The 13,063-nt window shown below is 37.3% G+C and overlaps 1 protein-coding gene across 2 annotated transcripts in view; it reads right to left on the reverse strand.

Annotated features, from left to right (window-relative positions):
- Positions 1–1,746: 1,746 nt before the first annotated feature.
- Positions 1,747–13,063, reverse strand: part of stac (SH3 and cysteine rich domain) — a 61,618-nt gene continuing 50,301 nt past the window's right edge. For both annotated transcript variants that reach the window (XM_053237726.1, XM_053237725.1), the window contains 4 exons: positions 8,185–8,285; positions 6,623–6,674; positions 6,387–6,524; positions 1,747–5,058 (listed from right to left, as the gene is read on the reverse strand). In XM_053237726.1, coding sequence (XP_053093701.1) covers positions 4,960–5,058; positions 6,387–6,524; positions 6,623–6,674; positions 8,185–8,285 — 390 coding nt within the window. In that variant the 3' untranslated portion in view covers positions 1,747–4,959. The remainder of the gene's footprint in view (positions 5,059–6,386; positions 6,525–6,622; positions 6,675–8,184; positions 8,286–13,063) is intronic.

Here is a 13,063-nt window from a genome sequence, read left to right on the forward strand (position 1 = left end):
GTCACTTCTCTTAAAGAAGGAAGTACTACAGTGCATTCTGTGCATATGACAAATAAAATGACTTTGACTTTGTGCAAACAGATGATGCTTACTTTTCTCAAAACTTACTTCTCTCTTTTGAACAATTTTTACAATTACTTTTAGTCAGCTGGTCCCAAGATGATTTATAGTGGATGTATGTAGTCAATTACCTTCAATTTCATACAGGTGCCCTAGCAGAGTAACCACATGGTGCAGTTCATCACATTAACTACAGGTTAACTGTGATAACCAGAATATTCTTAAGTGTCCAAGCACTTTCTTTTGTCTAATTATGAACTGTATATCTGTTATTTTTATTAATATTAATAAACAATAAATAAACAGAACAATCTATTTTTGGGGAAATGTTTTGCTTGAAAAGTGAGCTTTTGGTATCTTTTCTTTAAAATAAATGCCACTTGGTTTGACATGTTGGTTTCTATCCATCCATCCATCCACCCATCCACTTTCTTTCGCTTATCCGGGTTCAGGTCACGGGGGCAGGTTGTTGTTTCCTAACGCAGTGAAATTCATACATTTTAAGTGTGGCTTAAGTGGTTTTTGGGGCCACTGTAGCTGTTATTATGTAACTGAGAACAGGAACTAATGTGTTTCACAGACATTCCACAAAATTAAATATAATTATATGATTTGTTGTTCTTTAATAAATAAAAAGTTGTAATCTTTGGCAAATTGCCATCGTATAAGACAAATAAAACAGTCCGGGATGTTCTGTAACCAGAAAGTTATCAACTTCAGGCTGGTAGCTGTAACGTCATTGATTATTTTCCTATAACTGCACGCCCCCAAGTGTTGTGTTCTTTACTTATATGGTGTTTGAATAAGTTAATCAAAACTCATGGGAGGATTTCTCACTAAGTCTGTTTAAAGTACAATAAACATAACCATATATAGAAGAGAGACGTCGCTACGTTAGCTATTCTGAATCCACACTGAATGTTAACCTCGCTGATGTGCGAATGTGAGAAAGTGCTGTGTGTGTATAATGTGAGGGTGTGTGTGTGTGTGTGTGTGAGAAAGAGCGATGAAGCCGTCGAAGTGTAATGCTAGGCAGATGTGCAGTGTAGCAGGGGGTCTTTACACCCGTGATTTGTTCTGTGAGACCTGTCACACACTCCGTGCCTGAAAGTGATGTGTGAAACGGCGAACACACACACACACACATCACATACACACATCACACACAAATAGATCTGCCATATATTTGGCACAGAAACAACAACATTTGATGTGATGTGTGGATGTGTGTCGTAATCCTACGCTGACACCATTGTGTGTGTGTGTGTGTGTGTGTGTGTGTGTTATATTGCTGGACAATCAGGGAAATCATATAGCAATCTTTGACATACAATTTTTAAGCTAATTGTTTTTTTTAAATACAATCTCACAATAATATCATAAACTATGGTACAAAGTAAGGCCTTTTTCACAATATGACACTTCAACAACACACTTCTTAGTCATGAAGATTGTGTTTTTGCTACTTAAAGCTGTTTTGTTTAAAAAAATCTAGGTTAAACAATACATTTAGTTAACCCAGTTGCCAAAGGAACCTTGTGAGTAAAAATATAGTAAAATTTGCTGTCCTTAGAATGAATCATTTAGTTCCTAATATCTTTTATTTACCTGAAGTGATCGACTGTTAGTTGGATAACTGAGTTTATGCAAATGAGCTCACAGTGATGGATACGAGACACTCCGAGATCAATAAATAAACTTTAATTCTGTGCATAAAATATGTACAGGAAAGTTGTTTACGTCTTTATGATCACAGAACAGAGGAGAACAGAGGAGGTCCAGGTACACCGGGTTACTGAAAGGAACAATTCAGCCAAAAACACACACACACACACACACACAGATAGACAGAGAGAGAGACTACCAGTCAAATGTTTGCTCATATTAAAGGTGCCTTAAAGGTGCATTAGTCAGGTTTGGACCTCTAGTGGTTAAGCAGATGGAGTTCGACAACATTAAAACATTTTTTTGTTTAATCCTGGAAAAAAAGCTTATGAATCCTGTACAATTCACAAGCTGTAAATATCAAAAGTATAGGCTAGATGATATCAGGGTGGCTGTTCATGTCTTCCGAAACCTAGCTAGACGATCAACAACAACCTCAGCCCATGTCCATTTATTACAGTTGGTAATTTACGACATTAATATTACATTTCACTTATTGTCTCATCGTGTTACACTACTCTTCATGGTGCAGTGTTATATTTACCAGCGCGGGCATCAAACTCGGTGTTACTCACTCGGCCATTTAAGAGCTTGAAAGCCAAATTATAACACTATAAACACGTGGCATTCACCTCATACTGATAAAGAGTGCTTTCACTGTACTGTTTTGCCTTGTAATGAGTTCTCATGAGGTTTTAAGCTAATTATGACTCCCAGTGTAGTTAGCTAGATAGCACTGATAGCTGCACAGGAGTAAGCTAGCAGTACTGTCATGGTTGCGTCGAATACGGCGCAGGATTACGACTCCCATCAGCCACTGCACATCACATGATTGCAACACTCACATCACATGACTCATGACTGTTTGCAGCTGATTCATGTCTATGTTTGATGAGAATTAGTATTTAAATCACATCTTGTACAACACTCACTGTCTCGCTTTTGTCTTTTGCTGTCGTTGTCACGTTCATGTCAGGTACGTGTCGTTACCTTGTTTCACTACTCCTCGTTTTATTTCATGGTCTTCGTGTTTTGTGTGTTTTCATGGTAAATAAACTAAATCTGCACTTGCTATATATACACTATATATATACTATATATATATAGGTAGCAGAGACGGATGCAGGTATATAGCTGTCATTCAAACAATTCAACATTTTATACAGATTATGTTTACATAACTGTCCAGGAGCATCGTCGTTATTCCCACGTCAAACTTTACCCCCATAGCCAGTAATTTTTCTCCATCTTGGAAAAGCAATACCAATCTACTGTATATTCTGGTTTTACTACATTTTTTATTATCATTACAGTTTTTGAAAGCATGGCATGTTTTCTTTCTCATAGCATATGCTCGGTGTATACTGGATTCTGCGTTCCTTGTTTTCCTTTCCAAACAGACTGACAACGAGGGCGGAGTGAAGCAGCATTGGGGGTGTGTCTATAAATGATTGACAGGAGGCCCAGGAGTAAACACAGATGAGCATTATGCACCGGTTTGCAGTTCATCAAGCAGGTTTTCTCAGCCATATAATACACTTACGCTGATGCCATGGTGTAAACAATTATTTTTAAAAATCATTTTCTACATTTTTTTCCAGCTTATTTTGTACTAGGAAGAATAAAAAAAATACTAGTGCACCTTTAAAGACATTTTAAAAAAGTGTTATGATTGAAATTAGGTTCTAAGACAAAAATAAATAGTGAGGTTAATGCATTAAAATTATTTTTCAATTAAAAATAGTTTATGCTTAACATTACAGTTATTAAGTATAGAATATAAGCAGTGAGGAGCTCAGGTTATTTGGGTCGTTTAGGAGAAGCCTCCTCATGAAGCTGAAAAACAAGAAAGTTGAAAGTGTATACTTTAATTCTTAACATGAATACTGTTAAGAATTCAATATAAAATAGTTTCGATTTGTTGAACTTTTCTTGCTCACTGCATAGTAATTCCATATGTGTTATTTCATAGTGTTTCGTTTATTCTAAAGTAGTAGAAAATAGTCAAAATGAAGACTTTCTATGAGCAGGGGTGTAAAAACTTTTGACTGGTAATGTATAGCTGTTCAGCCAAACATACAATTCACACATCAAATGCAGCCAAAACTAAAAAGGACAACTGACCTGTTAGCATTTTTTTGGCTGAAATATTCCTTGGGTGGATTAAAAATAAAACAATCGAAAAGGTTCTGCAGATTTATCTCTTAAAAGAAGCGTTAATTAAAACGTCAGAATCAATAATACTATTAAATATATAAAGTCCTATGAGTAATAATTTTAGCAACACTGTGGTCATTGTTAATGTTGGTTTTAGAGCAGAAAATAAAAATGTGAGATTTTTATAAAGCATATTAAACCAAGGGCTGATTAGGTTGCTAACCTGAAAGTAATTTTTTATTATTATGATCTACAGTTTATATTAAGAGGAAATAAATTGACTAACAGGCAGTGTAGAGCACACGACTCCTCACGAGCGTCATTTAGAAATCCTCCACAGACATTTTTGAGGTTTTCTGTCATGAAATGACGCTCCGTGCCTTTTGTGGTTGAGAATGAGGTTTTTCCTTTCATAGGGAAAAAAGTGTCTTTGTTCGCTGTCACGTCCTCGTTTTGAAAAACTCACTTGACTAATTCGTGATATGCCCAATGCGTCCTGTCAGGCAGATCTTTCTGTCGTGAGCGCAGCACTTTTTCTTATCCCCATGTCACGAGGACACCAATTTTTAACAGCAGTAAAAAAAAAAAAAGAGAAGTGGATTATTTTTGGTTCATAAAAACAAAGAATAAACAGTATTTGATATTTATCAGGTTGTGTGTTTGTTTAGAATCCAGGGTGCACTTTGTTTTGAGCTCTTATGCTCACCAGAAGGTTCTAAGTTCAGATCCCAGGACTATGAGTGAACCAGTGTTGGGTTCTTTAGGGAAACTGGATTCAGGTGAAAAAAGCTTCGAGCGTTAGTGATCATCTGACGCTCTTAATCAAGTCCTTTCCTTAAGCTTCTACATTTTAAGTCTTTTAGTTCCAGCAAAACGAATTTGAGAAGTCTCCACATCCAGCCACTTCTCTCGTTTTCACACACATAGAGACGGAGAAGAAACAGAACTCGCTTGTTTTTTTAAACCTGTAGATCCAGACTTAACCAGCTCGACTTCCTGTTTCCTGAAAGAGCATCTCCTCTCCTGTTAATCTCACACTCTCTTTCTGTCTTTCTCATATCTCTCTCTTCCTGTCGTTCAGATGTCCTCCAGGACGTCACAGGGGACGAAGCCTTGTTTCTTTCCACTGGCCACTTGGATGAAGCCGTTTCTCTCGTCCTCGCCGCTCACGCAGATCTAAAAGACACGCGCATGAATCACGACTAAATCTAATAAATAAAGAAAATAAAGGACAAGACCTTTCACTTTTCTGTATTATTTTATAATAAAATATTTGTGAGCACAGAAAAAAAAAAACTTTTTTGTTTTTAGCTGCTTAGGTCTATATTTTAAGGAAGCCCTGAACTGTGAAAGTGTTATTTCAGCTTACTAGCTCATTATTTCAAGATATTATCTCATTATTTTGACTTAATTACTTGTTATTTCAAATTACAAACTCGGTATTTCAAGATTTATCTACTTATTTTGATTACGTAACTTGTTATTTTAACTTACTTTCTTATCATTTCAAGATATTACCTCATTTTGACTTCACAACTCATTTTTAATTAACTTGTTATTTTAACTTACTACCTCATTATTTCAAGATATCTCATTATTGTGACTTAGTAACTTTTTATTTCAGCTTACTATTAGTAATTCAAATGAATGACCAATCATTAGATATATTTGTCTCAACTAAACGGCACTAAAGTAACGTCTGGCTTGCTGACTATCTGGAAAAGAGCATAAGTAAAAAGAATTATAAGAGAATATTCAATAAACTAGTCTTACTAATAGATTGTGGCATATTTTTTTAATCAAGTCAAAATAAGATAATATCTTAAAATAATGAGATAAGTTGAAATGAGCTACTGAGTTTAAATATAGAACTACTAAGTCAAAATAATCTTGAAATAATGAGTTATTAAGTTAAAATAACAAGTTAGTAAGTCAAATTATCTAGATCATTTCTTGAAATAATGAGTTAATAATTTGAAATAATGAGTTACTAAGTCACAATAACAAGATAATATCTTGAAATAATGAGCTAGTAAGTCTAAATAACACAGTATTTCAAAAAAATTTCACATATTGTGGTTCTGTAATATTTAACTCATACAAATGAATCAAACAGTTAATATGTCACTGGTATTATTTAACCATCCACAGAACATCATGATTCATATTTATACTTAAAAGATAAGGAATAACACTTGGAACAAGCTGTTATAGGAAAATAATCAACAACAGGGTGATGTGATGCGACCTGGCGCACAACAGAGTTACTCTCACCACCCTGAAGTTGATTGTTTTCCTATAACAGCAGGTCCTACGTGTTTTATTCCTCTTGTTCCACAGCAATTTGCAGCTGAATAGTGTTACAGGAGCTATAAACAGCCGTTCCCTCACAAGCCTCTCTTTTTTGGAAGGAGTCTCCAGTGTCAGTGCTTTGTACGAGTCAGAGGTAAGGCTGGAACATCAGGTTTTCAGACAGGGGAAAGGCTTTAGGATCGAGGACTCACCTGCCCCTCCTTTATGGTGATTTGGCCCTGCTCCTTACAGCCGATGAACGTGCGGTGGCACCTGAACACCCGATCGCCCTCCTTCACCAGGTGCGCATAGGATGCTGGGAAAAAACCTATCCTGTCGTCGATCATCCCCTAAAACCGTGTCATCCAAAAATAAAAACAACAATAAAAAATTATAATCCGTTATCTCATTCATAATCACGTATCATGTAAAAGACTTTAGCATTTACCTTCCACCAATCTTCATTAGAGTCGTCTGCCAGGATTATCCGATCTCCAGGTCTGGATAAAAAAAGCAAAAAGAAGATGTTTCTCTAAATAAGTCACTACGGCTTTTCTGGAAGAAATCTCACACACACACACTGATTATGTTCCGTTAATGAAATCATGAGCTGTCTTTTGTTAGCCGTACACGCTCACGGAGGCACAGCGAGCACTCTAATCATCTACAGCACACGCCTCGTCAGTGAATGCGAAATGAAGAGATGAAAATCGACGCTTTACTGTGGGACTGACGTGAGAGAGGAGTGAAGTGGAGGTGAAGGGCGTGATAAAAATGCAGGTAAAGCTCAATAATAACATCTTATAGCACAAGCAGATTGAGATACGACAGAATTTAAGGAATATTTTAACGAAAATGTCAGTGAGGTTTCACATTATGATCCAGTAACATTAGTTAACATGAACAATTCATTAATACACCATCAATTTGACAACATTAACAAACTATTACTGTTTAAAACAAAATAAATAAATACACCAAATAATCAACGCCTACATGATGAGACACTACAGGTGAACAAGGTCATATCACGATCAATCTTTCCTGTTTGTTGATATTTTAAGGTTTTGTGCAAATGTAGCATCAACTAATTAAATATACGTAAATTTGCACACTTAATAAAACCAAAAATCAATTTTTTTAGATGATCTTAGAATTAAAATGCTTATTTCACTCTGAGTTACGAACTTTAGTCACGCAGCATAAGGGACAAAAAAGATTCTGGTTATCCAAAATGGCCGCCAGCTCAACATTCCAGTGTTCAGCTACATGGTAGAGTTTAGCTCATGTGTATGGATGACAGGACGTCCCACTGTGTCCTAAACCACATCGATGCGGTGACATCACTGAACGACTGGACGGGCTTTGAGTTGTGTATTTACGCTAAAGATTTTGGATGAGACAGACTTCCATTACTACACAGCTTATAACTATTTCACCAACTTCTCACTTCCATCAAAAGCCTTGTGAATAATTAGAACAATGCCGCTAACGTTGCTTCCGCTAACGCTAACGCATCCTGTGACTTCTCCATCTCATCTGTTAATAATTATTAGCCTGATTAAGATTATCCACAGTGGTAAGTGTGTGTGGTGTATTCTGCAAGTAATCCTGCGCTAATTATCATCACGAGGGATTTTTAAAGACAGCAGCGAGGTGCATCGCTGTGTGAGCGTGTGAGGCATCGCATCCGTGTGGAGGAGATAAGCTCACGATAAAGGATCAGGAACACATTTACTCTATTATAGTGTATTTACCCATTTACTCTGGGTAAATACACTATTCATAATAATAATAATAATAATAAAAATAGGTAACTTTAAACACTAACTATATTTAGATAGCAGCTTTCTAAAAAATAAACAAAAGGTAGTCGAAAAGAAAACAGTAAAATAGGCCAACAGTAAAAAATAAAGACCAACCAGACGAATTCAGTGGCACTGCGGTAGAAGTCATAAGGACTCGGTCCTCATAACTACTGTAATACCTGTATTTGTGTGTCACACTCACCTCATCTCCAGGTCCTGACTTTCTTGTGGCATGAATCTGTACAAAGCCACGTAGGTGTTGAGCGGCAGGATGTCCTTCTGCAGCTCTTCATCTTCATCATTCTGTAAAACACACACACACACACACACACACACCCTCATCTATACATCCTGTCACTGTAACACACACACACACACACACACACCCTCATCTATACAAACTGTCACTGTAATACATACACGCAAACACACACAAACCCTCATCTATACAACCTGTCACTGTAATACACACACACACACAAAACCTCATCTATACAACCTGCCACTGTAATACACACACACACAAACCCTCATCTATACAACCTGTCACTGTAATACACACACACACACAAAACCTCATCTATACAACCTGCCACTGTAATACACACACACACAAACCCTCATCTATACAACCTGTCACTGTAATACACACACACACACAAAACCTCATCTATACAACCTGCCACTGTAATACACACACACACACATCCTCATCTATACAACCTGTCACTGTAACACACACACACACCCTCATCAATACAACCTGTCACTGTAACACACACACACACACCCTCATCTATACAACCTGTCACTGTAACACACACATACACACACACCCTCATCTATACAACCTGTCACTGTAACACACACATACACACACACCCTCAACTATACAACCTGTCACTGTAACACACACACACACCCTCATCTATACAACCTGTCACTGTAACACACACATACACACACACCCTCAACTATACAACCTGTCACTGTAACACACACACACACCCTCAACTATACAACCTGTCACTGTAACACACACATGCCTTCATCTATATAATGTCACTGTAACACACACATGCCTTCATCTATACAACCTGTCACTGTAATACACACACGCACACACACATACACACACCCTCATCTATGCAACCTGTCACTGTAATACACACACGCACACACAGACACACACAGACACAGACACACACCCTCATCTATACATCCTGTCACTGTAACACACACACACACACACACACCCTCATCTATACAAACTGTCACTGTAATACATACACGCAAACACACACACAAACCCTCATCTATACAACCTGTCACTGTAATACACACACACACAAAACCTCATCTATACAACCTGCCACTGTAATACACACACACACAGACACACACACATCCTCATCTATACAACCTGCCACTGTCACACACACACACACACACACCCTCATATATACAACCTGCCACTGTAACACACAAACACACACACTTAACTTTCTATCTATTTTTTCTAACTTTTCTATCTAGTCAGTCAACTTTGCCACAGCCTGTATTTTCACATACAGATACACATAAAGTTACCCTCTGTGTGATACAATAAATTGAAAATATGCCCCTCTCTCTCTCTTTCTCTCTCTCTCTCTTGCTCTCTCTCTCTCTTACACACACACACACACAATGTATTCAAAAATGAATAGTCTCTCCTCTCATTACTTCACAAGAACAGAATGTTTGGCAGGATCTGAGTGTTTGATTTGTTTAGGTGCAAAGACAGAAATTGTCAGTGTGTCATATTCACATATGTTTCCTTACATTCGGCTCTCAACTGGTAGAATAAACACGAGAAAGATTGACTCTCATCACTCCTCTCTCTCTCTCTCTCTCTCTCTCACTCTATAGAGTGATGACTTTATTCTCGGAGAGATCCGGAGACGGCTGTGTGTAGGAGGCCTCGTCCTGCGTCCCTGTTTGTGGTGTGATTCAGGAAGCGAGTGGACGAAGAGGAAGTGAAGGGAACGCGGTGGCTCTGAGATTCACGCCTGCGGAGTCAGTCTGCTGCCTTTACGGCTTTAAGCAGCCGGAGGAATGACGTGGGCGCTCGTTAGGAGAACGCTCCAGAGAGGAGTATGTGTTAGGAGCTATTATTCGAGTGTGAGGTGTTTTATGGGTGGTTGCCTCAAATTTTATTCTTTGCTAATGTAATACAGTGGATATAAAAAGTCTACACACCCCTGTTAAAATGGCAGGTTTTTGTGAAGTAAAAGAATGAAATTAAGATATATCATGTCAGATCTTTTCTGACATTTAATGTGAAGTTGAAAAGTATACAAATAAAGTGAAAAACAATCAGAAACTTTGTTAGAGAAAAAGAGAAAAATAAAAAAACTTGTAATAGCCTAGTTGCATAAGTGTGCACACCCCTAAACTAATACTTTGTCGAAGCACCTTTTGATTATATTACACCACTCAGTCTTTTTGGCTAAGAGTCTTTCAGCGTGGCACATCTTGACTTGGCAATATTTTCCCACTCTTTACTGCAAAAATATTCTAGATCCATCAAATTGTAAGGGCATGTCCTGTGCACAGCCTGCTTCAGGTCACCCCACAGATTTTTAGTTGGATTCAGGCCTGGGCTCTGGCTAGGTCATTCAAAAACACAGATCTTCTTTTGGTTAAACCATTTCTTTGTTGATCTGGATGTATACTTTGGGTCACTGTCATGCTGAAAGGTGAAATTCCTCTTCATCTTCAGCTTACTAGCAGACACCTGAAGGTTTTTGTGCTAAAATTGGCAGGTATTTGTAGCTATTCATGATTCCCTCCACCTTGATAAAAGCCTCAGTTCTGGCTGAAGAAAAGCAGCCCTAAAGCATGATGCTGCCACCACCATGCTTCACCGTGGGTATGATGTTCTTTTGTTGAAGTGCTTTTTTTGCGCCTAACATACCTTTTGGAATTATGGAATTATTATACCTTTTGGAATTGGTCTCATCGGACCATAACACATTTTGCCACATGGTTTGAGGTGATTTAGTTGGGCTGGGATGTTTTTTGTGAGAAAGGGCTTCCATCTATAGAAGACCATAGCCTAGATATGGGAAGAATATGAGAGATTGTTGTCATATGCAGGAGTAATCAGTACTGGTCAGATATTCCTGCAGCTCCTTTCATGTTGCTGTAGGTCTCTTGGCAGCCTCCCTGGTAAGTTTTTGTCTTGTCCTTTTGTAAAATGTGGAAGGACGTACTGTTCTTGCTGATGTCAATGTGGTGCTCCATCTTCTCCACTTGTTGTTGATGGCCTTCACGGTTTTCCATGGTACATCTAATGTTTTGGAAATTCTTTTATATCCCTCTCCTGATCGATATCTTTCGACAGTGAGACCCTATACAGTCTTTGTAAGCTCTATGGAGACCATGGCTTCAGCAGTCAAATGAAACCAAGATGTGAAGAAAATCCTACAGAAACAGCTGGTCTTTATTTGGAGTTAATCAGAATAATTTCACTGATGACTGCTGTATGATAATTACTTTTGTACATGAGATTGAATGTGATTGGTTCATTCTGAACACAGCCACATCCCCAATTATAAAAGGGTGTACACACTTATGCAACCAGGTTATTGTAACTTTTTTATTTTTCCTATTTTTCCCTAAAATGTTTCTGATTGTTTTTCACTTAATTTTTATACATTGTAATTTCACAAAAAGTTCTGACATGATTTATCTTGGTTTCATTTTTTTCATCACAAAAACTTGCTATTTTAACAGGGGTGTGTATACTTTATATATCCATTTATATATATAAATGGATATATAAAGTACATATATATATATAGACTTTTTATATCCACTGTATATATTTATAATATGATAGCTTACAGTAGCTTGCAAATTCGTCCTTTTGACTTTTGCATTTTTTGAGAACACTGTTTCTAGGCAACTGGGAAACATACTGTAGATGCCAATCTTGAGCTAGTGCTGTCACAAACAATGTCAAATCTTACAGTCAGGGCAAGTGAAACAAAACTGTCAGGAAAACCATCTTAATTACATTAATTGCTTAATTATAATGCTGTGGGTTCATAACCAACATTGTGCCATTGATTTGACTAAGATCGCAAATAAATTGTGTCCCCTCGCATGCATAGTAAAACATGTAAACAACATTTAAACATAGATTTTATGTGTGTTATTTATTCACGAGAGACATAGAGAGCTCATAAACAAATCATACAAATCACGGATCATAAACAAATTCCAAGTACGTGAGCGTCAAAAAACTGTTTAAAATCCTAGCACTAAAATCTTCCGTTTATAAGGTGAATGTAATTTATACCACAGCGATTTTAAATCTGATTGGTCAGAAGGTGTTGATTAATTTTCTATACCAGCAGCTCTGACAGTAATGCAGCTGCAAATCACAGATTTATATTAATGCACTCGTTCTAATACGTTATCGTTTCTATAGTAACAGCTCATTCACAGGATCGTGTACGGCAGACACTTCACATAATCTAAGCCTAATAATAAACATAACCTAAGTGATAAGAGGAACTAGCTTGTTTTGTGGACGTTCCACAACATTAAAAGTAACTCTAAATGGATAAAAATTACGATGTGTCATTTTTTAATAAATAAAAATGTAATCATTGGCAGATTGCTGTGGTGTAAGAGGAATAAAACATAACAATTCTGTGGTGTTACCAGTAATTACGCTTCACATCTGGCCGCAGCACACCATGCTTCTACTGATAATTTGGATTATCACAACACACACACACACACACACACAATCTTTCATTCTGTCCACACACAGTCTGGACATTTTAATGGCCACACTGTCTGACGGAGTTATAAATCTCACTCTGCAGCCCTGATATCAAACACACTGCTCAGCATGAGTGTATGTGTGTGTGTGTGTGTGTCCTCCACAGGCTAAGGGAAAAAGAATTAGCTGGTCATATAGTGAATGGATATAATCAAAACTGCAGACAGAAGCCTGGATATAAAGTCAGCTGTTAAAATGTACTTTCCGGGGATTAATACTGACAATTTTCTGGTCACTAGTGCAG

The sequence above is a fragment of the Pangasianodon hypophthalmus genome, chromosome 10 (assembly GCF_027358585.1).
Source record: "Pangasianodon hypophthalmus isolate fPanHyp1 chromosome 10, fPanHyp1.pri, whole genome shotgun sequence".
NCBI classification, from domain to species: domain Eukaryota; kingdom Metazoa; phylum Chordata; class Actinopteri; order Siluriformes; family Pangasiidae; genus Pangasianodon; species Pangasianodon hypophthalmus.